The following is a 27,166-nucleotide window of genomic DNA, read 5'->3' as shown; positions in this document are numbered from 1 at the left end:
TTAACACTTTGCACGATTAGTATACGGTAATTAAAAGATGGCAGACCGTAAAAATATCACATATAGTGACAATATAAGTGGACAATATAAGGCATCTACAGACAAATGAACTAAAGCTGTATAATAATAACTCAACGTATAATAATCGTAGTTGAAAGTTAAATGCAAATACTACTTCTAAATAGCGGGGAATATGTTTCATGTCTTTTGTCCAGAAGGTTTCAACGGTGGTCTGCTAAAACAGGTCTAACGTTAAAACAGGTCAAAGTCCACTTTTCCAGATTAGGACACGTCATGGGTTGCAAGGTATAATAAGTAATTGCTAGATTGCGAAACGGTGGTTTCAACCGTTATGGGGGCCATTCTTACTATGATGAAATATTCGGTATAGGGGACAATGCGGTGTGGATGGAGCCACAGCAGTGTTATGATCAAGTCACTACCTTCGAGTCACGAGTAATCTCGAGTCATTGCACATTTTGACTCGAGTCAAGTCAAGTCAATCGATTTTCAAAGGTGTCTCGAGTCAAGTCAAGACAATCATTTTTTGGAGGTGATTCGAGTCTAGTCGAGTCAAGTCAAGTCAAGTCACGAGTCAAGTCATGATTCCAGTCAAATTGAATTTTCGAAGTTTGGGAGATGATGCAAAGTCATTACATTTTGCTAAATAGGTGAAGGACAGACGAAGTGGCCGTTATCTTGAATCAAATAACGAATATAAAGTTGAATATACATGCAAAAAGGTGTTGAACTGCTAATAAAATACGTGAGTGACTGTATAGCTTCATGCTACAGTCTGTTATTATCAGGATCAGCCAATACAGAGGATCGAATACGAAGCCTCGAGAAGTGGAAAAAAATTATGCGGTACAATACACTACCATCCCATCAAAACATCCGTGAGAATATAAACGCATAAACCATATTCGTCCGATTTAAATCATACAACAGTGTTGGTTAAGGTAATCTCTGTGTAATGTAAGCACTGAGCCGTATATGAAACAAAGATACGTTGCTACTATACGACAACGTAAGCTGTGAACGTTGCGTTCGCAGTCAATGTATTTGTGATGTAATAATGGTGGATCAATGAAATGTACAATCAGCGAATGACTGGGTGCTCTCACAAGTGACACCGGCGTATCGCGAACAAACCAAACGTACACAAGATAAGGTTGATTTAATCGTCTTCGTTTACCTAATGACTTGAAATTGACCCGTAAATAATTGACCCGTAAATTTTGCTCTGAGTCACGAGTCAATTAACATTTTTGAAGCGCCGAGTCAAGTCAAGTCAAGTCATTTTTGCAAAGTGACTCGAGTCAAGTCATGCCATAAGAAAAAGTCAAGTCATCCCAACACTGAACCACAGAAGTAGAAGAAGAAAACTACTTGAGTACTTCGAAAAAGTAGAAGTACTTCGTTACTGACCACCTCTGGGCTGAGGTAGTACCAGAAACTGATAGAAATATCGCAAATGGCAAAGTGGATTACATACCACACTTATGAGGTAATCACCCTCATAAACCGGATAAAATCAAAGTCGTGTTCGATTGTTCTGCTCCGTACTGCTCAATTTCCCTGAATGATGCTTTGTCTGGTCCGATACTACTGAATGAGATGTTGGGAGTTCTTTGCAGGTTTAGGAAAGGACACGTGGCTCAGTGTGCAGATATAGAAGATATGTTTCATCACTTTATTGTATCGCAGCCATATCGTGATTTTCTAAGATTCCTCTGGTTAGAAGATCACGACATCAGGAATGGACCTCTGGTAGAATACCAGATGAAAGTTCATTTGTTCGGAGCAAAAAGTTCACCAGGCTTTGCTAACTTTGGATTGAAGCGGATCCCTTTAATGTTGTTGGAATTTTTTTAATTCATGGAGTTTTGCGACTGCGTGCCGTAGCGAATCAGACATGACATGTAGTATTGTGTAGTCCACCTTGATATTTCGCAGGGTCTCAAAGCAACCATAAGCACCGGTGTGATTGTTTATTTTTCTTTCGTTGGTGGTATATGGTAACATTAATTTAAAGATGAGGCTAATTAATACCTGGCATGCGTTGACGCTTCGCGACTGTGGCATGTTGGATGGCGTATCAATATAGCATGATGTCAACGGATGTAAATGCGACTAAAGATGGGCTAGGAACAAATTCCTCGGGAATTATTGGTATCAAAAAGTTCTCGCTTGCGATGTTGCTTATGTCCTCGATGGATTTTAGGAGTCGGGGAATAAATTGCATTGGGTATACTATCAGAACCGAGCTTGACAGAATCAAGTAAGGTACAGCTACAGCATTTTTCGTTGATCAGTGTAAGAATCTGCGTGATCGACTATACCGTACTTATTACAGGACCCTTTGAGCTGAATCTGATATCTGAAAACAGGAAGATATTTTCACAGCAGGTTTCATGTTTCGGAAATTGATCGGGTATATGATTTCCTGTAAATGTCACTTGCATTCACGTTACGGATGTTCAGTGAGCACGGGATTGAAGATAAATGGTTTTCGCTTCCGCAGTCTCTACAATCATTCAAATGACAATCATATTACTAATTACGTACTATTCTGGAAGCAAAGCGTTCAAGCCCTTCATACTGGCAGTTGCGGGGCCGACTTACACGGTACAGTCACCGGGCCAGTGCGGGTTCTTCTCAATTTTTCATTGCTGCCGCATTCATGTATGAAACCTTTTCTTCACCCATAATGGACGCATGTTCTGCTTTCTCCTGCCCCAGTAGCTGCCATGGCGAATGATCAATATTACCATTCATGATGGTAAGAGATCATAGCGCAGATCTGCTCTTACTTGCTTCAGAAACAAATGGAAATAGAATATATGCAGTGTATATTCTTTGATTTGCCACTCGTTAGACAATGTGGAAATTTTCAAGATTTTGCACGGAGGCAACGCGTATACACATTACACACCAACTTATTATGTTCTCTGTACAAGTTATTAATATCAGTAGGCTACATTGAGAGTATCCTTTCCTCTGATGTTCTTCTCTGATTCCTTCATCTAACTAATATGTCCAAGTTATTAAGATCAGTACCTAGAGAAAATCCTTTCCCTCTCCGTGGAATTGTTATAGTTTAATGTTATTTCGAAGCATTACACGTACGATTACAGTGAGAATGATATTGTACACCCGTGATTCCCAACCTTTTCGACTAATCGCCCTCTTATCAAGCACGACTTATATTTAACGCTCCCGCCCCTACTTTGGGATCCGAGAAAGTGGACATATAAATGGATATTTATACAATTGACTCTGATAACTGGTGAATTGACAAAGAAAATGTTCAACCTTTCGCAGCGATACAGAATGACCCGTTCGTCATGTGTAATTTGTACCGGTATCTGGTTGCCGAGTAATTAAAGATATCTGACTGAACGTTCTAACATATTTGCTCCCTATCGTCCCTTTGTACTTTTCGCCTACTGGGGGCGGAGGGGACATCGCCCACGATGGAAACTCCTGTTGTACTCCATAATATCTTTTGTGGCCCCCACACTGTGATTAAAATGTCATTTGAGGCTACCACCTCTGTAGTCTTCGCATTGATTACTCACCACAACTCGTCCTGTCCATACATGCTTTCATATATATATATACGTTCGAATGTTCGAAATCACATAATACAGATATGACATTATATAGTGCAGGATCAGGTAACTAATTACTTTTATTACTCGTTAGAGTGCACTGAATGCGAGAAGAGAACAGGTGAAAAAGTTCCACTGGTGCTGTAGCTGTAGAGCAGGGGCGGGCAACATACGGCCCGCGGGCCGGATCCGGCCCGCGGACAGTTTTCCGTCTTACATGATAAGGTGGTCCGCGTCCCCAGTCAGCCGAGATTCCCCACTACTTGCTTGCTATGTCAAATTTCAGTGACTGTGTGTTTTTATATACGTGTATGCGCAGTGTGCGAGAGTAGAGCTTACTCGTAAGTTCGTCGAAGCGAGAAGACTTGCATTATCGTCATTTACGATGTAGGCCTACTCAACCCTAATGTCGTCTGTGGTTATCACGGTGTTTGTCGATTACAATGGTCATTTACACCAGACTGCTATTTCTAATTTTTGATTCGGTAACCGCCGACTTGTAGCACGGTTCACTTCTAGGCTTTTGTAAGGCACCGCTTATGCCAGTGGTCACCAACTCAAAATGGGTCGCGGGTCAATTTTCAAATTTCGTATAGAGGACGCGGGCCGCATAAATTCAATATCCAGATTAATTAGGCCACACAGTTCAACAACGACGCTATTTCGTCACCTACTCAACCCTAATGAATTGATATTGAAGCGAGAGCTCCGTTTATTGCGAGCGAAGTTAGTAACTGGCGAGTAAACGCATCAACATGCATGCATTGAAGAGGGACGCGCAAACATTCACAAATTGGCAATCAAATAATCACACGATCGACGAGCGCGCCTTGTAGAGTCGCTACACCATCCCCCTCCAGCGGCGGGGATCCTCAGGAACCGTAGCGAGATGGAGGATGCCTGTTGCGTTTCGATCTTCTTGCATTTTGAAGATCGCGCGGTTGCTCGATCTCACTTGGTTGCCGCGGTGGTCTGCCCCGTCTTGCAGGTTGTGCTACTTCCACTGGTTCGTTAAGATCCATATACGCCGGCTTTAGACGATCGACGGACACCACTTCTGTTCTGCCGCCCATGGATAGCGTAAATGATTTCGTCGATTTCTTCAGAACCTTGTACGGTCCGTCGTAAGGTTTGGTCGACGGTGGTCGGTGTGCATCCTTTCGAATGAACACGTATGTGCATTCTTTCAAACTTCCGGGAACTGCGGTTTTTGACGTGCCGTGTCGTGACCAGGGCTTCGGAGCAGCCGTAAATTTGCATTGCTCCAGCTCCGACTCCGGAGCTTTCTTCTATCATACATCAGCTCCGGCTCCAGCTCCGGAGCAGCAATATTACCACTGCTCCGGCTCCAGCTCCGGCTCCGGCTCTGAAAACTATTGAAGGTGTCTGTCTGTATCAGGGGTGAGCAACCCGCGGCTTGCGGGCCATATGTGGCCCGCGAGAAGGCTTCGAGTAGCCCGCGAGCCAATTTCACATTATACTATCGAAATTCTGTTATATTATCGAAATTGAATTGCTCAGATTGTGAACTCGCTAGGCCAACCAAAAATATCATTAGTCTAGCCGCGGCACTTGGGATGTTATTGATGACTGGACTAAAATATCAGTTTCGACGCATTGGCAGATCCAGGGTCCAGTCACATCTTAGTAAATCGTCGTATGTTACAATAAACTAAAAAAAGCACTTTACTCCGTGCCACAGCATTACAATTCTGATGCGGCGTTTTAACACTGGCACTGTACTCATTACCATTAGGCGATTACCATTACCATACAGCTTAGTTCAATCTTTAAATGTGCGATTATTATTCAACTCACACCTGTAACTGTAGTAAGGGCAAAATGGGCGGATATAACGACGTGATCAATAGAAATTCGATTTGTACCAAATGGTCAATGGTTTGACGTTCGATATTGGTGCACTCGTTACCAGTCCATCCGGTGTCGATCAAGTTTATCGGAATAATATTTTCCCGTTGAAATGAATCGAAATAAACACTGTGCCGTGCACATTGCACCATGCCCATAACGAATAAAACTATGCCGTATGCACATTGCACATTTACAAGTTTACGAAACAGATGATTACAAATTGGAAATCGCGTATCAAATCAGTAGTTTGTCTCCAACATAGAATACTATGGGGTTTTGGCCTACTCTTCTGCCATCTCCTATTTAAGCTCGAAAATCCTTACTGGAGATGACAATGATGCGCAGTAATGAATTGCAATTAGCATGCATAATTGCATACTCGCAATAACACTGTCCACTTTCGCGGCCCGACTAAAGAACTATCACGAAAAAACGAGTATTTGCTTATCCGATTCATAGCAATGATGAGACGGAATTTCTCGGCTCGTGCTCGTCATATCGGCATGTGCAACGAAATCACGTTTTTAACATCTCTCCTATTTCGCGTAATACATAGTGATCATTATTTTCGAACCGTATACAATTGGCTAACAAGGTTGTGCCGATGATGAAATTGCGGGTATGCCGAATACCCACAATATTCACAGGCATATGGCGCATACCGAGGTTCAGCACTCATGTATGAAAATGGAACATTGAACATACGACTGCTCTGCTGTCAAACCCCCAGGAACATGGTTAGTCGGAAAATGTAGCGCCAAAGAGGAAAAGATTCTTAATATCGCGAAGGCCTGCTGTTGAATTCGGTGAACTCAGCAGATATGGTTGTTGCATATATAATAGCATCTTATGAAATACGTCGGAGCCGGAGCTACCCCTCAAATAACTGGCTCCAGCTCCGGCTCCGGCTCCGGCTGAATTTTATATAGAGCTCCGGCTCCACCTCCGGTAAAAATGCACGGCTCCGGGGCTCCGGCTCCGGGCTCCGGCTCCAAAGCCCTGGTCGTGACATCGGACGTGGAAGGAGATTGCGAATCTTTTCCTGTAACGTTGGCAAATCCCGACGTGCGCTTTCTCCTGAAAAAGAAACAAAATCGCGGGAACCGTCAATGGAGCACCGTACACAATTTCGGCCGAAGAGGCGTCCAATACCTCTTTGGGTGTTGTGCGGATGCCTAAAAGAACCCATGGTAGCTCATCCAGCCAGTTTGGACTAGTGAGTCTTGCCATAAGGGAACTTTTCAAATGTCGATGGAAGCGTTCAACGAGGCCATTGGCTTGCGGGTGAAAACTAGTCGTTCTGTGTAGGATCACGCCTAGTAGCTGATTGAGTTGGGCCCATAAATGCGAAGTAAATTGCGGTCCTCGATCGGAGGAAATGTGTGCTGGAATACCGAAGCGCGCCACCCAGTTGGCGATGAATGCCCTAGCGCACGTTAATGTCGTCGAGTCCTCCATTGGTATCGCCTCCGGCCAGCGAGTGAGACGATCTACTACTGTCAGCAGGTACGTTTTACCTTGTGACATTGGCAATGGTCCCACGATGTCAATGTTTACCGACTAAAAACGAGAAGTTATAGGTGGATAATCCGCTAGCGGTGCCCGGATGTGTGTGTGTACTTTAGCGCGTGTACACGGAACACATTGTTTTGCCCATAATCCGGCCTCTTTCTTCAACCCATGCCATACAAATTTTGATGCCACCAGTTTTCGTGTTGTTCTGATCGAAGGATGCGAGAGTCCGTGTACAACTTCAAAGACTTTCCTTCGCCAAGAGCGAGGGACTACTGGGTGTGGCGTACCTCTAGAAGTGTCGCAAAGTAAGGTAAGGCCGGCCGTTCCAAGCGGAACGTTTTCGATGCGTAGATTTGATATTGCCGTACGATATGCTTGTACCTCCGGGTCAAGCTGGGCTTTCGCCATTGCCTCATAATCTAAGTCGAGTAACGGGTTCTGTACATTAGAAATTGCAATTCGCGAAAGAGCGTCAGCTACACGATTGTTTTTCCCATCAATGTGCTGAATATCTGTGGTAAACTCAGAGATTGCCGACAGGTGACGTTGCTGACGCGCCGACCAAGGCTCTGATATCTTCGCAAATGCGAACGTCAGTGGCTTGTGGTCAGTAAAGGCTGTAAAGTTGCGGCCCTCAAGAAAATACCGGAAATGTCGAATGGCAAGGTGCAGAGCCAACAATTCCCGATCAAAAGCACTGTACTTGAGCTCCGGTGGTCGGAGGTGTTTACTGAAGAACGCTAATGGCCTCCAGCAGCGTTGGTCTATGAATTGCTCCAAAACTGCCCCAACTGCGTATTGCGAGGCATCGACCGTCAAAGCAGGCTTTGCATCTGGTAAAGGATGATGCAGAAGTGTGGAGCTGGCTAGAGCTTCTTTTGCTTTTGCCATTGCAGTGTCCATCTCAGTTGTCCAAAGTAGCGTTTCTGGATTTCCGGAAAGAGCACCATAGAGAGGCATCATGATTTTCGCTGCCTCGGGTATGAATCGATGATAAAAATTGATCACCCCCGTAAATTTCTGAAGGCCTTTCACTGTTGTGGGCCGGGGGAATTTCAAAATTGCGTCTACCTTTCCGGGTAGTCGTTTAGCACCGTGATTATCGACCCGGTGGCCGAGGAAATCTATGACGGGTTTTCCGAACTGGCATTTATCAATGTTTATGACCAGTCCGTGCTTGGATAGCCTTCCGAAAAGTTCGTGAAGATGTCGTTTGTGTTGCGAAAGCGATTCGCTCGCTACCAAGATATCGTCGAGGTAGACAAAGACAAAATCAAGTGACTGGCAAACCATGTCCATCATTCGCTGAAATGTCTGCGCTGCGTTTTTAAGCCCGAATGGCATGCGTAGGAATTCGAACAATCCGAATGGTGTGGTAATAGCCGTTTTCGGAATGTCATCAGGTGCCACGGGAACCTGATGGTAGCCTCGCACCAAGTCGATTTTAGAAAAGACATTTGATCCCGCGAGACGCGCGGTGAAGTCTTGAAGATGTGGGATGGGGTAACGGTCTGGCTGCGTGGCGGTATTAAGACGCCTGTAATCTCCACAAGGCCGCCACCCTCCGGAACCCTTGGGCACCATGTGCAAAGGCGAAGACCATTGGCTCGAAGAACGGCGGATGATTCCCAACTCTAGCATTTTATTGAACTCAGTTTGCGCGATGGCGAGTTTATCAGGTGCCAATCGTCTTACACGAGAATGAATAGGCTGTCCGGTAGTTGAGATGAGATGCTCCACCTTGTGCTTGGGTTGTACATGCGTAAAATGCGGGGTAATAATCTCGGGAAATTCGGCTAAGATTTGCGCGTAGCAAGACCTTCCCGTGCTGACAGAATTAAGACCAAGCGAAACATGTTCACTAATACCGAGAGGAACGCTGGTTAGGGAATGCAAATGAATAAGGCGATGGTGTTTGACATCAACCAGCAAATCTTGCGCCCTAAGGAAATCTGCTCCCAGCAACGGCTGGGACACGTCGGCCAAGGTAAATTCCCAACCATATTTGCCTGACGGGAAAACCAAAGGAAGACGCTTGGTTCCGTAAGTACGTATGATGCTTCCGTTCGCGGCCGTAAGCAGCGGACCAGAGGTTTTGTGTCTCCGTTCGAGCCTGGTGGGTGGGAATACGCTTACTTCCGCCCCGGTATCGACAAGAAAAAGGAAGTTGGACCTCAGGTCTTGCAGGTAAAATAATTTGTTGCCGGTTGCCCCGTTTACTGCGGACAACCGACTTTGTCGTTTTCCTGCTGCCAAGCACAGGGAGGGCAACATTGTCGTGCCTTCTTGCCAAATCGCCGATGGTAGAAGCAGAAGTTTGAAACCGTTTCCATCGTATTAGGACTGGTCGGTTTGTTCTTACTCAATTTACTAATTCTGTAATCGCTGGATCTCGATAGCCACATTTGATCAGCCCGCGGAGCCAAATCTCGGGGGTTATCTAGATCCTCTTTTGCCAGCACTATCTGTGGTGATCCGCAATTAGGCAATAATTACTTTCATCTGATTAGTTACGTTGTACAGTACAGTGTCGCCTTATCGTTACCGTGTCATTCTATTCTCTTCTGTTCTGCTGTCAGTTGTGTTCTATGTTGCTTAAAGCCACATTGGTTACCTTTGCTTTAATAAAGCTTCAGTTAGTTATTCAACGCAATAGTCAGTTTACGACAATTTAAGCAACATAGAATTATGGCAGAAAGGATTCTGAAACCAGACAAGCTCGATATCAGTCCGGACTCCGCCTCCGCTGAAAAACAGTATAAGCACTGGAAGAAGACCTTCGATAATTTTCTTTCATCATTTGATCAAGATACACAGATCGACAAGCTGAAGATCTTAACGAATTTCGTGTCGTCGTCTGTCTATTCCTATTTTGAAGAAAGTTCGACTTACGATACCGCAATAGAACTTCTCGAAAAAATTTATATCAAGCAAAAGAACGAAATCTTCGTCCGCCACATGCTAGTAACCCGTATTCAGAAGCCCGAAGAGACGATCGAGGAATTTTCCCGCGCCTTGGCAGATCTAGCGAAGGATTACACATTCAAGACTCTCTCGGCGGAAGATCATCGCAAGGAGTCCATCCGCGACGCTTTCGTTACTGGTCTCCGATCAAACGTTATCAGACAGAGGTTATTAGAAAGTGACGGGGCTGTAACCCTCGAAATGGCGATCTCAAAAGCCCGCTCATTAGAATTCGCCCAGCGAAGCTCTAGTATCTATTGCAGCACTCCATGTTCATCTGTCGGCGTCGAACCGCTAAAAAAATCTTTGAATCCTGAAGTCGAACTATCATCCGCAGAAACTCACAGTCGACTCAACGCAATGAGCAAAACAATCAAACCTGATCGGAAGTGCTTTTTTTGCGGTCAGACATTCCACTCCCGATATAAATGTCCAGCGAAACGGAGCGAGTGTGGCTATTGTGGAGTCCTAGGTCATTATGAAATGGTTTGCATGAGAAAGGCCACCGACAACAGGAGAACAGTAACTGCAATGATATCATACTTCAGCGCCATCGGAGTACCCAAATGTCTCATAAAAGCAAGAATCGTGGTTAAGATCGGCAGCCACATAACATTTGCTTTAATCGACTCCGGTTCCGCGGAAAGCTTCATAAGCACTGGATACGCCAACGAAATTGACCTGAAATCCACTCCGTACTCCTCTACGGTTTCATTTGCTTCCAAATCCCATTCTTGCAAGATTGAAGAACTCTAGAGACCGGACATTCTTGTAAACGAAACGAAATATACGGAATTCCCTCTTAAAGGAATGGAAGATTTATGCGCTGATGTGGTGCTTGGTCTCGATTTCATGAACTTGCATAAACGAGTCATTTTCAATATGGGCGGAGATAGAGATACCTTGGAACTCCCTCGAGATCAGAAGTACAGTGTATGCGGAGTTGCTCAAGCGTGTGTCGAAGCACCGCAAATTTTCAAGTTTATGACACCGAATTGTAAACCGATTGCCACTAAATCCAGAAGATACAGCGAAGCCGATCTACATTTCATTAAGCGGAAGTTGCGAAACTCGAGAAGGAAGGAATCATCGAGCCGTCCTCATCGCCTTGGCGAGCACAGGTTCTTGTTGTAAATGACGGTCGACACAAGAAGCGCATGGTCATCGACTTCTCTCAGACGGTCAACAGGTATACCTTACTAGACGCCTATCCTTTACCAAGGATCGATGACCAAGTCAACAACATCGCCCGTTTCAAAGTTTTCAGTACGTTAGATCTGAAGTCCGCGTATTATCAAGTGGCACTATCACCTGATGATCGCCCGTATACGGCATTCGAAGCCGCTGGAAATCTTTACCAATACCGTCGATTGCCATTTGGAGTCACCAACGGAGTTTCGGCATTTCAAAGAATAATAGACAACGTCATAAAAGACAACAAGCTCACCGGCACCTTCGCTTATCTGGATAATATTACTGTTTGCGGTATGGATAAGGACGACCACGATCGGAATCTCGACGCGTTTCTCAATGCTGCTCAGCAATACAGCCTCACTTTCAATCATTCGAAGTCGATCATCCGTTCTACGGAATTAGACTTGCTCGGTTATCGCGTGTCGCATGGCGTGATCAAACCGGACCCAGAAAGACTAAAGCCGCTAATCGATTTATTGCCGCCACGCAACAACCCAGAACTAAAACGAGTGTGTGGCATGTTTGCCTACTATGCCAAATGGTTGCCAAACTTCTCCGACAAAATCCGTCCTTTGTGTTCAGTCGAAAAATTTCCGCTTTCCGAAAATGCATCTATCGCCTTTAACGATTTAAAACGCGAGTTAGTTGACGCGTCTCTTGGTAGGATCGACGAGACAAGTCCGTTCACAATAGAGTGTGATGCTTCTAATGCAGCCATTGCAGCTATCCTTAGTCAAAACGGTCGACCGGTCGCGTTCATGTCAAAAGCACTATCGCCAAGTGAAATACGCTACTCCTCTGTTGAGAAAGAAGCGTCCTCAATTATCGCGGCAGTTCGTAAATGGGCTCATTTTTTACATGGCAGACATTTCACTCTTGTTACTGACCAGAGATCTGTCGCGTTCATGTTTGACGGCAAATCTAAAGGTAAAATCAAAAATACAAAAATCCAGCTGTGGCGTGTCGAACTTGGTCAACTTTCGTATGATATCGTACACAAACCGGGGGCACTGAATGTTGCGGCTGATATGTTTTCGCGGACCACATCTTCGTATTGCGCATCGATTTCACCCTGTGAGTTTAGGTTCTAATCTAAATCGCATACACGACACTCTGGGTCATCCAGGAGTCACAAGGCTGCATCATTTCGTTCGTTCGAAAAATCTCTCGTTCTCCCTAAATGACGTCCGTGAGACCTGCGCTCGTTGCCGCATTTGTGCTCAAATCAAACCAAATTTTTACAAATGCAATCCGCAAGTGCTTGTGAAAGCAACGAAACCTTGGGAAAGAATCAACGTAGACTTCAAAGGGCCTTTGAAATCTAACAAATCCCCTTTCATGTTCGTTGTCATAGACGAATATAGTCGTTTTCCGTTCGCCTTTCCATGTCGCAACACTTCCGCGCTAACCGTCGTTTCGTGTTTGTCGACACTATTCGCTGTTTTTGGACTTCCGGGATACGTTCACAGTGACCGAGGCACCGCTTTCGTGTCCAAGGAAGTCAAGGATTATTTACATTCTTGCGGGGTTGCAACTAGCTTCACTACGCCTTACCACCCAACAGGAAATTCGCAGTGCGAACGCCTTAATCAAACATTATGGCGAACTATCAAACTCATTTTGAAATCAACGGGAGTCTCAGAATCATGTTGGGCTGACGCCCTTCCTCATGCGTTACATTCAGTTCGATCGCTACTTTGCACGTCAACTAATTCAACACCGCATGACCGATTCTTTTCCTTCCCAAGAAAAAGTATGGTGGGGAATAGCGTGCCATCCTGGCTATTGACACCGGGGCCAGTTTTCTTACGCAAATTCGTCAGAAACAAGGGCGACGAACTATGTTCTGAGGTCGAACTTCTTGAAGCCAACCAAACTTACGCACGTGTTCGTTTTCCTAACGGCCGTGAGTCCAACGTCTCACTCAATGATTTGGCCCGTTTTCCTACTGGAGAAGAAACACCGTCGACTAATCCTGAAACGAAACAAGCTGAACCTTGTCCTGTTGATATCGATGGCCACGAGCCAAGTCGCGAAGTTTCTAACGTTGAGTTGAAGTCATCTGATGAAGAGCCTCAAGAATCTAACCATCCAGAGGATGTACCAGATGATTCGAGTAGAAATCTAGACGTCGAGCTTCGGCGTTCAACTAGAGTTAGGCGCCAGCCGGATCGGTATGGTCATTTTGTTAGTCATTGATATTCTTTTGTCATTTTTATATGTGAATTTACAAAATGCAAGGGGGGTAGAATGTGGTGATCCGCAATTAGGCAATAATTACTTTCATCTGATTAGTTACGTTGTACAGTACAGTGTCGCCTTATCGTTACCGTGTCATTCTATTCTCTTCTGTTCTGCTGTCAGTAGTGTTCTATGTTGCTTAAAGCCACATTGGTTACCTTTGCTTTAATAAAGCTTCAGTTAGTTATTCAACGCAATAGTCAGTTTACGACACTATCCGTATGTTTTCCTGCATTTGCTGTAAGAATAAGTGTTTGAAAAGGAAGCAGGGGTGATGATCTCCTAGCAGTGCGAGCATTTCGTCCATCATCTCTGTCGGTTTTCTGTCGCCAAGAGGTGACATATTTAACAGACGTGCAGCTCGCTCTTGTGGAGACAAGGCAAAAGACTGTAATAACTTGCTTTTGATCGTGTTATACTTCTCTGCCAGTGGAGGATTGTCCAAGAGTTCTATCAGTCGTTTTGCTGTGGTCTGATCTAAAGCTGAAACTACGTAATAGAATTCGGTTACATCTGCAGTTACTCCTTTCAAGGCGAACTGTGCTTCCGCCTGTCGAAACCAAACTCGTGGCTCCTCTGCCCAAAAGGTTGGAAGCTTAACAGCTACCGCATTCTGCTTGCCTGCCTGCTGATCCATGCTCGTAGTGCAGGAATACGTTCCTGCTCGTCGGGGTCACCAATGAAGCGAGAGCTCCGTTTATTGCGAGCGAAGTTAGTAACTGGCGAGTAAACGCATCAACATGCATGCATTGAAGAGGGACGCGCAAACATTCACAAATTGGCAATCAAATAATCACACGATCGACGAGCGCGCCTTGTAGAGTCGCTACAATATGTTGTTAAATTTGGGGTACCGGGCTTATCGAATGCCTTGAAATCTTACTTGAGGAGTGCACCATAGTGTCCTATTTGGTGTGGACACAAGCAAATCTCACGGCTCAGTGAAATTGGTCTACGTCACACTTTCAATTTGGCCAAAGGCAATTTCACGGTAACTTTTGACCGGCTTGCCGAGCACGAAATTTGATAAAATGGGTATCAATCGTAAGCTACCACGGTACTGATCGTGAAAAAATAAATTTTAATCTGCTCGTGGTCCTGGAACCCCCTAAAATAAGCCTGGAATGTTAAATTGTAACGGAGTTTGGTCTTGTGACGCCTAGATAAACATCCAACACTTCGGTAGTATTTCTGGAGCCGACCTCGGCCGGACTCGAACCCACACCCATTGATGTTGTAGCTATGGATTATACCACTACGCCAGGGCCGGCCAACCCGTGGCCCGCGAGTAAATTTCCGAAATTTCTAATGTTATCAAAAATGAATTGCACAGATTGTGAACTTGTGAGGCCAACCAAAAATTTGATTAGTCTGGCCACCACCCTTGAGATGTGATGACTAAAATATCAGTTCCGACGCATTGGCAGATCCATGAGCCAGTCACATATTGGTAGATATTCGTAGACTACAATAAAGCAGAATAATTTGCGATAGATTTATCAAAAGTAAAAATTTTCTACACGCTTCGCGCAACATGTTGTCACTCGATTTCTTGCTTTTAATATTGTTGCCCCTTTGTGAAAATGAAAGAAAGCCTAATGTATCAGTTTGAATCGAACTATATTCGCGATTACGAGACAGAGTGTCGTTAAACATATGCGACTTTTGCGTTTGCACTCGCAGAAAGACCGTCGACTATGAAACCTATAGGCACAGAATGATTGACGCATGTTGGTCGAAACTTTCGATATCGATGATCCAGACGCCAATAGCCCAGTCCTTGCAAGCTGAGCCCAGCGATATACAGCGGGCCCGCAATATAGTCAGGAGACAATATTATTGACCTGTGAACTTCAAAAAAAATTCGCGCTTCGCGCGGCTATTGGCCCGCGCAACAGTTCGTCAATCGAATGTGGCCCTTTGGCTGAAAAGGTTGGCCAGCCCTGCACTACGCTATCTCGCCACTATTGCACCGTGCGTTGATTGATCAGAGAGAAGCACACATGGCGGCGCCTGTATGACAATGCTGTTCTCAAATCCACATTGTCTTCGTCATTATCGGCGAGAAATGGCTTTGAAGTGACAATGCTGTCGTTAAAATACATTCATTAAATACGATTTACCCTTTGTATATGTGGATAAATGGGCCAATAATGTATCGATTCAGCAATCCGGCCCGCCGACTACTTAATTTTCCTATATCTTGCCCGCCGATTGGAGAAGTTGCCTGAAAATTGATATGATCGTTGCGCATGGTTACATACAAATCAATTCCATTCAAAGAGTTTTACTTATGAATTGGAAGAGCCATTAGGAGATAGATACAAGGTACAGTTGAGAGCAGACCTGGGCAAAGTGCGACCCGCAAAAAGTTGCCTGGAATTAACAACAGTAAATCTACCTTTTAATGTTGCTACGTGGACTAAAATTATACGTTTTATAAACTGTATCAAAAATTCGTTCCCCTTCAAGCCTGTTTATTAATAGGCAGTGATTACGAAGCATACCTAATACCTCGCATATATAATCCAGATTCGAAAAAAGTCAATGTAGCAAATTATGCCATATCAATTAAAGTCACAAGAAGTCACTAAACCTTAGTTTTTGCCATTGTTACATTACGCATTACAAGGTCTTCAAATTGCTACGTGATACGTTTCAAAATACGTAAGTCGTAAAACAAGTCAATCAGTGCCCGTGATTACTATGAGTCATCATCCTCCCTAAAGGATGAACAGGCATGTCAAAAAAAAGAAAGCCGAATGCTGAAATTCATAGAAGGTTTGGAGCACTAAGTATTTGTTTACTGGAGTCATGGGTCAACCCGGCATTTTACTAGTTGGCGTCGAGCAGGTCGCCGTGTTTAAGGAGTATAATTGAAGTCAGTTTTATGACAAAAGCAGGAAGACATACATTCGGTCAAGGGTAGGCGGATTTCAGAAGAACTGCAAGTTCGCTGAACAACAAGGCTATTTCGCCAAGCTGCACACAGCTCGGAAGGCAAGCTTTTTGTAGTATCCCATATACAATTTAAATCTTGATAAAAAAAATGCGGATAGGGGATTAAAGACTCAGGGGGTAATGGTACTTTATTCCGCTCCGCGGTCTGAATTAGATTCATCCTGGCACGGTCATACTTAGGGCAGCGATCCCGGCCATTTTGGTGATATTTCATTCTGTGGAGATGGCCGTTCAGCCTAGAATGACCAGTCTGCAATCTAATCAGAATTCCGGCTTCTCTGCGAGACAACTTAGTGATTGGTTTCATGTCACTGATAACTGTAATAATTTTTCTATATTGCGAGTCGTCGTCATTGACATTCGTGTGACCGATCCACTTTTCCCGACGTATATCGGTAATGTGAGATTTCATTTCCTTCGGAGTTATTTTTTGCTGGAGGGTTTCATCACGTGTGAGTGGCCTCAAGGCTGCCCTCCGTGCAATTTCATCATCTTTTTCGTTGCCACGGATGCCCTTACGGCTAGGGACGCAGACTAGAACCAGTTCGATCTTTAATGCATGTATATACGTCAGATTATATTCGGTTCATGGGCGGCACACTTTTTGCAGTTAACGGTAGGTGGTCAGGGTTCAGGGTCATTCTTCGCAGCAAAAATGACGTATGTCACTATAAACAGGTGCGAACTATGAAAATGCATTCAGCTACGGTGATGCAGGGTCAATACCGCTGAGTTGTGATGACAATTTCACTCACGAAAGTAAAGCAAGTAGGCTATCTGCCAAAAATGAAAGAATCCGAAGTACAACAACTAACTAATTTTGCCTAAAAGCTGTTGCATACAATTGTCTTATGTATCTAACACAGTTATATTGAACTAAAGTATGGTTATAGTAAGTACACAATTTTGAACGGATGACCCTGCCTTTGTTCCGTGGGATAAATATACGGAAACTTGAAGGCATATGAAGAGGCGAACTGGTGATCATTTGATATGCTTGGACCTTGACAGATCACGCGGAACTCGCAGTACGGTGAAGTTCACACGGGTCCAACGCAAAACTAAATATCGGTTTGATTGTTGATTGCTGATTTTCCTGCCGCTATGGTGATATATTTATCTACAGGTGTTGCTGATACTTCTCGTGTATGTAGGGATGCAACTGATACTTTTTAGAATTCACTGTGAATAAAGTTGACCCGGGTATCAGAGTCGGGCAAAACAGATGATGCCAAATTCAATGCTGGTAAGGTTACTGCATCGTTTTCCATGCCAAGAGTTGCAGAATTTCACAGCAAGCTTACAGCAAATTTATGACAAATATTTTAATTTTTAATTTTCGAAATGAAATTTCTCCGAGATGGGTAGCATATAATCCTTAAAATTTTAGCATGAAACAGCACTGTCCTAGTACTTCCTAAAGACGACGTTAGATCGGGAAAAGGGCTTCACAATTTTGAGATATTGCATTTTCCGTGTTCCACAATATGCCAGAGTAGAACCATTTTGTATGCAGCATAGCGACATCTACCGACTGTGAAAATCTCGTGGTGATGGGGTAGTCATCCGCAAGTTCGGTTTTTGAATTTACAGTCCCCTTAAAACTACTTTCCTGGTACATAAAAATCTTTTATGCTGCACTGAACCACATTTGACTTGGTTAGTTACTTCTACGTTTATTCGTGTAGCAATTTACGGAGTTTGTTCTACTTGTACTTAAATACCAACTCCGACTACTTTGAACCGGGGCTTCGGATCCCGAGCCGGAGCCGGAGCCCCGGACTCATGCATTTTCAGTGGAATCGGAGCTGGAGCCGGAGCTCTACATAAAATTCAAGTGGAGCTGGATTCGCTTGTTTAAAAAGTAGCTCCGGCCCGGATGTATTACTACTATTGGCTGAATTCACATAATTTTACGGTAGGCCTACCCGTTCTCAAAGCTAGTAATTGTTGCCTCTCTGGCAATTCCTTTTCTAACTAGCCATGCTCAGTTATTGTTCATACATAGGCACCACACATGGGTTAGATAACCCGGTCTTAATCAATAATTACTGCATTGAGGGTATTCGTCATTCCCGTAATTTCGTCATCAGCTCAACACTGGTGGCAAATCGTGAGGTTCGAAATATAATGATTATCATACATGTCACAAAACAGTACTGATGGTTTCGTGAGCTGCGCTATTACCATAATTAGTATTCAGCTGAATATACATAAGCGACACCAGAGTACAAAAACATGACTTTGCTGTGCATACAGATTTGGACGGCGAACACGCTTCACACCGGAAACACCGCCTACTCCAGGGGTCGCCAACTCAAAATGGGTCGCGGGCCACTTTCGTAACTTGATAGACGCCGCGGGCCGCACGATTATATTGTCTACACCTAATATCTGGCACCTGATTAGCTTTTACCAAAGGTGAAAAGGCACTATATTGACTATAACTACATCAATGTAGCGTGTTGTTGTCTAACACTCGATATCTGACCGCGCTTTACTGCGACTGGAGGATGATGCGCCGTTTATTTTATGGTGTCAATACCGCTTGGAGATGCTCTTTCGGTCGCGAACGTAGGCAGATCCATTAGGTCAGTGATTATCAATCTTTTTAGTTCAAATTTAGCTCAATAAACCGTACAACCGTCTTGTGCAAATATTACCTGTAGGCTAGTGATAAACAGCAAAAAAATGACTTTTCTTGAAAATAATATCATTGTATTGTTTTTCTGGAATAGTGGATATGTATGTCACAGGAGAAGTGGATTTTTGCAAACATTTCGAAGTCACGCTGATTGACCTTGCTGTTCCAACTTTCACGAACCCCAACGAAACACCTCTAAACAGCAATATGTTTGTATCAGTAGATTACTGGCAATTTGGCAATTAAATTTGAGTTTGCACAGTAGGATATTTCATCTGAGGCGGTCATTCTGTTGATTAGAATCGTGAGCTTTGAGCAGTAATGAAGCGAAACTGCCTCGTAATATTCCTAATGTAAAAATCAAATCGAAATTAGACTACTAACTATTTTGCCAATTTAGAGGTTTCGAGGACCACTGTTTGATATGACCACTGCATTAGGTTGACCATGACTCGCTGATTTCTAGTGTATGGGCTATAGGTGGTTCAGTCTCGTCGTCATGTCGTCTTTTATGAGCACGCTGTTAGTAATGTCAAAGCCATTTTATAGCGAAGAATGGTGATACTGAAAGCGAAGGAATAAATCTTTGCGAAAACAATCAAGATTTTAAAAGTAAAATATTTCGAGCATTTTGAAATACAATAATGATATATATTTCCGAAATCTGAAATCAGGTTGCGGGCCGCAAAAACACACCTGGCGGGCCGCGTGTTGGGGACCCCTGGCCTACTCCATGAATTAGACGAGCAAATGCACGTACTTTGTTTGATGGTATTTTGATAGCCAAAAATTAAACAGCGCGTAATTGTGTACGCCTACGAATTGAAATTCATTCCAGCGCATGACCGTTTACCCCAGAAGGCCCTACATATTTACGCATGTAAATAGGGAAATGCATCAAAGCTGGCCAGCACGCCATTATAGCCCGCATACAATTGTCGCTATGCAAGCTATATTCATTCTTGTCTGCTTGATACACTCGTATTCTTGAATTATCGCGTAGTGTTACTTGTGGACAACTAGGCATGTAGTTTAATTCGGTACTGACACTTTCCATTGTGCACCATAGTGCAAGTCGTTGAATCAAGTTGTAAATTTTGATGTAATACCAGATTCTCAGCGGCGCTAATTCTTGGTTCATTCATAAACTTGATTGAAGCCGTTCGGATTGGTAACGAGCGCACCAAGGTTGAATTTTAAACCGTTGGGTATTGGGTAGAAAGCTAATTTCTACCGATAAGGTCTCGGTAATCGCTCATATTGCTATTGCTGCAGTTGCACTTGACTAATCGCTCCGTTTCAAGATTTTATTTTACCGTTTAGCTCGATATTAGCGAGTGCAGTGACGGTATTAAAACGTGTTGCTGTAATTTCATCGGCAAATGACACGTAGTAATTATCACGTCACGGGACTTAGCATAACCCATAACCACACAAAATGACCGTTTAATGTGCGGGCTGCAACTGTTGTTACCTACTATTGACTGAACCATTCGACAGTTTTCGGAGTCCAAGTCGGAGCTGTAACCGGAGCAGTCGTATCAATGAGCTGCGAAGCTGGAGCTTGAGCATTTTAAGATTTACCACTGCTCCAAAGCCCTGCTTTGAACACCTCTGGGTATGACCCACATCATATCGCAATAACTATAAAACCATGCAGAAGTATACAGATTTCAATGCGGATACCCGATTATTACTATTCCATTCACTACCTCCGGGGTGCTGTTACGCACTCGCAGAACAAATAGCCTGCCTATTTGGCCGACTACTGGTTGATGATTACATACGAAAAGGGCAAGAGAATCCGATTGATTCTAACCACACTTAGAATGGATAATATCCCGCTCTCTGAAGCTGGTCCGCGCTATCTCGGCTTAGTATCCAATTCTCGTATGATATCCTCTCTATGTAGGGACAGGGTTGTTCAGAAACATTTTTCCCTGGATACCGTTGATTCACTGATTAAATTGTTAGGTTGACTATAACAACGCTTGACATCGAATTTGGCTCGATTCCAACTGGTAGATGTGAGCGTACAGGGCTTTGAAAAATTGGAATTTATCTTAAATTTCAATTTCAAATGTTACTGTCAACCCCAAGAAATTGTTAGGTTGTCTAAAAGAACGATGATGAACTATTTTTGCTCACTTCGCACCAGACGAAACGAAGTTATTACCGGTAAAAATTTTGGATTTGCAAAAATAGCATGGACGGTAGATATTCCCAGAATTATTACTGAAAAACTCAAACCACTTCGCTTCTACCGGTTGGAACTGCGTCAAATTTGTGTTGCATTGTAATTATATACAACTCCACATTTCCGTGGTGTTAAAAGTAAAATTTGAAAGAAATTATGAATCCAAACTCCCGTGCGTTCACATCTACCAGTTGAAATCTAGCGAAGTTTGGTGTGCAGCGTTTTTTTTCGGCAACTTAACAATTTAATCAGTGAATCCGAGGAAGCCGGATAAAAGGTATTTTTAACAACCCTGTGTACATAGTTACTAGATTTATTTCATAAAAGCACTTCATGTGAGTCTTCAATACTATAACACGAAGCCTTCAAATCACGTTTTATTTCCCGGACTATTTTCAACCGCCGACTGGATTAATATTGTGTTGTTTCGAAGCGTTGTAACATAAGCGTGGATATGATTCACACATAATTATATGGTAAATGCCCGCGGCAAACATTTACCATAAAAAATTAATAGATGATCCAATCAGTGAAGCATCGTATTTGTAAAATCAACAATGGCGTTCCATCTGTTTCAGATTCGAAAGCGAAATGTTGTGTCTGTTGCTAGAGCAAAACAAAACTAAGCAATAGCAATACAAACATCTCTTAATTCCCGAGCTACTTTAATCATTCACATGATTATTATTATGCCATTTCGGCGTAGCCTAACAGATACGTAAATATGATACAGACATTTATTTATAAGCCCGAGACGATCATTTACCTGCGACTGTTATAAACACAGGATGCTCGAAATTCCCAATACCACCGAAAGTAGGCAAATTATGAAATCCGGGAAACATCGGTTTTGTAACACGTGTAATGACGCTACATTTATAGGATATTTATGAAACGGGATGTTTTTGAATGGTGTTATAGCGAGACGACGAGGGGATTGTGAGTATATAAGCTGTTGTGGTGGATGGGTTTACCATATTCCGTAACAGTACTTGTACCAGCGTAGAGGTACCGCTCATCAGAAATACTTGATTGCTGCTTATATATTTTAATATCCGTATTATCGACATGAAGAGGACACTGTGTATCGCCGTACTGCTCGCAACTTGTGTCGCACTCTCGTCTGCACTTAGCTGCTTACCATGCGGAACCTATCCTTGCAAAACTCCCAAATGTGATAAAGGTGTGAGCTTGGTTAAAGGCATATGTGGGTAAGTAGCCTACGTAGGTCTAATGATCTTAGATATGAGGAGATAGCTCTGGCATTCCGGCAAATATTAAAGTATTACACATATCTTGTGGTGTCGTTTCGAAATTAGCTATACCTCCGATTAACTGTCAAAAGCATGCAATCTTTCGACCAAATCTACTTTTTGAACTCATTTATGACCTTTCATTTATGACTTCCACGTGAAGTAGCTTTGGCAGACCTTTCATATCTTTATTTGTACTCGTACGAGGGCGCAACTTATACTTCTACTCGGTAGGGACGATTGCTATTTGGACCACAACTGATATTACAAAGTGATAAATGCTATCTGATATACTGTATACAGGAACTTATATATTTGCTGGGCTCATGGGGCGTAGCTAGTGGAACCCGTGACGTCAGGCCGATGTTAAATGCCCTGACACGCCCCAAATTTTCATCGTGCCATTCTGGTGAGGGTTAGCCGCTCTGCCTATTACAAAATTGATGTGGCAACATAATTGCTTATTACTACATATTATCAAATTAAAAAGCTGATGCAGGACCTCACATTTAAATTTTCCTCTCACCTCCTCTTCATCGAATTTCATCTCCAAATTCAGAAATATTCCGTATTATGTCAAGTCTGTTACTGGCTCAAATCTATTACGAAGTTTCATGAAAATTAGAATCGAGTAATCCATGTTTCTGTTAAAATCCAAATCCAGCTCTAAATAATAGTAACTCCGAATCCGCTTGAAATCTTTAATTCCGGTTTTCGCAAATCCAAATCCAAGTCAATGCTCAGTTCGTATCTCAATTCTCCAGCTGTTGCGATGTCTGCTCGAAGCAAGAAGGCGAACCGTGCGGTGGGGACTTTGGAATCTCCGGTAAATGTGACCCCGAAAAGAATTTAGTCTGTGTGCAAGAGCCGATCTGTGGGGGCAGCAATAGAGACGAAATGCTTCTGTTTCAACGTAATGGCTACTGTGTGAATAAGTACGACGTGGTAAGTACACGAATCCATTTTTTCAGAGTTGGGCAAAGTAGGCAGCGTTACTACCAAAGTAGAACTGGAAGTACCGATATAAATTTTTACACGATTACAAGTAGATGTGAAAATTGCCAAGACATCAAAACTACTTCAAGTTGCAGAATAAAATGAAAGTAGTCAAGTGAGTAATTACAAAACGTAGGTTTGGTCGAGGTGTCGCGTACTATAAGCAGTTGGCCACTATCACAATTCCGAGATGTATCTTGTCGAATAACGCAAAAGGACTAAGAACGATTCGAAAGTATATTCCGCTACCGTAATTCAGGGTCTATGTTACACTGTCTTTTTTGTTGTTGCAATTTTCACCCACGAAAGTGACGCAAACTTATCCCTAATCTAATTTCCACTTGTAAAAATCATAAAAAACGTATGTAGTCAGGTGCATCGATATCTGGGACTTGCATTTCAAAATATATTAGCGAATAAAAATATTTCTGCAATCCCGTGACGTCATAGAACCACGGTATCGTAGCGGAAGGATTACCTAGCGATATCATTCAACCTGTTGTTGAATTCGTGTTAGTGTCCCGACTTATCTAATTTAGCGGATAGTCAAGTTTGAACATTGGCTGATAGTAGTTAAGCACCATTAACCCCTCATAGAACAACAGCAACAACGTCGCTTGATGTTCTAGTAGCTGAGCCATCTCCCATCCCGGCCATCCCCCTAAGTCGCGTTGATAACGTCCATATCAGTTATAATATTATCGGTGTTGGAAACAAATTGGGAACAGCACTGATCGAAATTGATTCGAGGGAAATCGTTCACCATAGCGATGGAAATATTTCAATTTGGTCTTACGGAGGTATTTCTGTCATGTACCGTCTGCGTTTACGCACAGTTGAAGAATATCAGTTGTGTTTTGGTCGGGCTTGGTGCAGGTACAAAGCGAATGTCTAATTACGAAATTGAACGGTAAACGTATTCCTCAAGCACACACAATTAGTTTCAGAAGTAAATGAATCACATACTTCGCGTTCTCCTATTTTCGTAATCGGGAAGAAATTACTAAATTGCCGATGGCATAATTTAGCAAGGCAAACTTTCTCCTTGAACGCAAACTGTACACAATATCGACTATCAGACACAAGAGTTTATTGCCATCAGATACATTGTCTGAAAAATACCTACTAACTGGATTGTTGGATATCAGAATATTACAAAAGCACTACACGATGGGACTGCTGACCAGCCAATATGATTCAAATAGCTTCTATGGACTGTATAGTAAATATGATATATCCATGATTTTAGTCACACCCGCCGTCCTTGAATGCTTTGTATCCAGGCAATGTGCATGTACTTTGAAGAAACGCGATCGTGTGTTATTCTATTATTACGTACCTATTAAGGGAGTTACAGATTCTAAAAACAGATATCCAAATGTGTTATAATTGAAGAGTATATTCATGTGACGTCATATTTTGTGACACCATTGTTGATACAATGCTCGTTCCAATTCTCTACTAGTTGCTGACGATTACCCCTGACGAGTGTCAGCCGAAAATATTTGGGTTCATTTCAATATGAATATGCTATTCAATTGTATATGGAAATTTTGTAACTCCAAGAAGCTCTGCAAATGTGGTCGTTAACGAAACACATCCGTTACGTAAAAGTACTTGGCTATACTCAAGTCATCTTACAGGAAAGGTTATATTTTTGTACCACATACCTTACTATCTGCAAAATTCGATGATATAAATCTTGACGAGTAATGAGCATTTTGGTTACAATTGCGACACCTTTGTAAGTGAAATTGTATTAGCAACTGGGCAATGAAGATTGTAACGTTATCACTTGAGTACTCTTCAGGCGTTACGTTCTAGCATGTCTTGTAAATTATTGCAGTACTGTACTTGCAATCGGGTAGAACTTCACGGCGAAAATACACCCATACTTCAACTTTAGTAGCACCAATGATTACTGTCACTACTTCTGCACATATAAGTAGATTGGCTACACAAGTACTCCTTACCTTGAAAACTCCCATCGAAAAAGATCTTGATTAGATTGTATTACGATAAAATCATTCGCGTATTTTGATTTTCAGAAAATCGCGAAGAAACTCTGCAAGTTGAATGGAGTCATGTGCCCAGCTGAAGTACGGCCTCCAATTTATTATTGATTGGATGCCTGATTTCTGGTTTTACAATCTTAGCATAGAAACCTATAATAATTAGTAATTTGGAATGGGATAGGTTGCGATTTTCGTGGCCGCAATTGACTTATGATTACAATATATTTGTGCCAAAACAGACTGTCTCGAAATAGCGAGTGTGCTAATAGTGAGTCATTCACAATCTCTAGACGGACTATGTCATACTTGCCTGCAAGAAGAAACTGTTGAGAATTTCCTCATCCATTGCCCCAGATATTCAGGCGAACGGGAGTATGGAATCAGGAATGTGCAGCTAGGCAACAAGGCGTGTCATTCTCTATAGAGAACATCCTGACCGATGTTCCTTCTGAGCTGGGTGCGTGCGCGCGCACGCTTTGCTGTGAAAGTCTGCGCGCACAGAAAGATCTGTGTCGCGCACAAAAACAAAACCACATGTGGTTCGAAAAATAATCATCACTGTATCCTTCGCAGAAGGCACTGATGTTCATCAGACCATTTCAGATGTACAAATGTACATGACTAATTTGTAACCAGTAATTCGTAATCATTAGCAACAATCGCTAGGTAGTCAAGAGAGCGAGTAACAGAAGTCTTTCATAGTCTTATGAATTGAAAATGGCGATTAGCTCCTGTTAGAGTTACGTGCAAGGTACCGCCAGGTTCTGGTACTAGATCCTGCTTTCACACCCACTCGAATAGGTGAAAACGAGCCAAATACACCAATCATGTACCTTAACCCTCAAAACCTGTACAATAGAGACTGCTGTTTACTAGGGATGGTGTGAACGTGAGGTTCACGTTCGCGTTCTGTGTGTGAACCTTCGAAGTTTAGAGGTTCACGTTCACAAACGAACCTCGGTAGGTTCTGCACTGTGAACCTTTTTCATATATTACAATTTTCACTTCATTATAACATCTTTGGTTGAAATTTATTACATGTCAACTGCGAGCCACTGCCGCTGGCAGCATAAAAAAAATCAGCACTGAACGACCATGCACCTTGAAAATCTCAAAAATTCTACTTGCTTAGTAACAAATGCTTGCTCGAAATATCCAGCTTTTCGTTTGATGCTTATTCAACCAATCAATGAAACTGATATCGTTGTCTGATGTAAAAAAAATCTGGCTGCCGTACGCGGTCAATCTTGATTTCATGTGTTTATTGTATCATAAAAAACAAATCCTTGCGATTGGGGTGTTGGCTACTGCTATATAACTTGTTGATGGGGTGACATCGGTGGCAAGTATAGAAACCCGTTTTTCGCTCTGCGCAATATCAACGCAGCAGCAATACTCAGACGCCGAATGAACTGTCTGGTCTGGCCTAGACCGTTAAGTCGTAAGCTTATATTACCTTCCAAGTCCTGGTCTAAATTGTTGGCAAATGAGCGACGGAAGACATTGATTTTATGGGATCATTATATGATTTGATTGCTCCATTTAATACATTTGATGACGTTTGTCGACGTTTACATTGTTATAGGCTATCACGTCACTGAAATGTAAGTTTGGAATTAGCAATATGACGTCACGTGACGTCATGAGGTTCACGTTCGCGTTCACGCAGAACCTTTCAAAAAGGTTCGCGTTCACAC

The 27,166-nt window shown here is 42.9% G+C and overlaps 3 protein-coding genes across 3 annotated transcripts; 2 read left to right on the top strand and 1 right to left on the bottom strand.

The window, feature by feature from the left end:
- Positions 1-8,009: 8,009 nt before the first annotated feature.
- LOC145437881 (uncharacterized) lies at positions 8,010-14,229 on the bottom strand. The gene is made up of 4 exons (XM_080315236.1): positions 13,613-14,229; positions 11,416-11,552; positions 10,475-10,701; positions 8,010-9,469 (listed from the first exon to the last, which is right to left on the bottom strand). The coding sequence occupies exons 1-4, from the start codon at positions 14,038-14,040 to the stop codon at positions 9,221-9,223; spliced, it is 1,041 nt and encodes a 346-aa protein (XP_080171362.1). The 5' UTR covers positions 14,041-14,229; the 3' UTR covers positions 8,010-9,220.
- On the top strand, positions 10,073-13,620 carry LOC145444527 (uncharacterized). Its single transcript, XM_080322515.1, has 2 exons — positions 10,073-10,417; positions 12,242-13,620. The coding sequence occupies exons 1-2, from the start codon at positions 10,170-10,172 to the stop codon at positions 13,359-13,361; spliced, it is 1,368 nt and encodes a 455-aa protein (XP_080178641.1). The 5' UTR covers positions 10,073-10,169; the 3' UTR covers positions 13,362-13,620.
- Positions 14,230-22,170: 7,941 nt separating the features above from the next.
- LOC145444395 (cysteine-rich motor neuron 1 protein-like) lies at positions 22,171-25,707 on the top strand. The gene is made up of 3 exons (XM_080322378.1): positions 22,171-22,416; positions 23,223-23,403; positions 25,503-25,707. The coding sequence occupies exons 1-3, from the start codon at positions 22,274-22,276 to the stop codon at positions 25,575-25,577; spliced, it is 399 nt and encodes a 132-aa protein (XP_080178504.1). The 5' UTR covers positions 22,171-22,273; the 3' UTR covers positions 25,578-25,707.
- Positions 25,708-27,166: the final 1,459 nt, after the last annotated feature.

The sequence above is a fragment of the Botryllus schlosseri genome, chromosome 1 (genome assembly GCF_051294905.1).
Source record: "Botryllus schlosseri isolate E-star chromosome 1, Bs_hap1, whole genome shotgun sequence".
NCBI classification, from domain to species: domain Eukaryota; kingdom Metazoa; phylum Chordata; class Ascidiacea; order Stolidobranchia; family Styelidae; genus Botryllus; species Botryllus schlosseri.
Note: the sequence above shows the minus strand (reverse complement) of the source record. Positions and strands in the feature narration are given on the sequence as shown.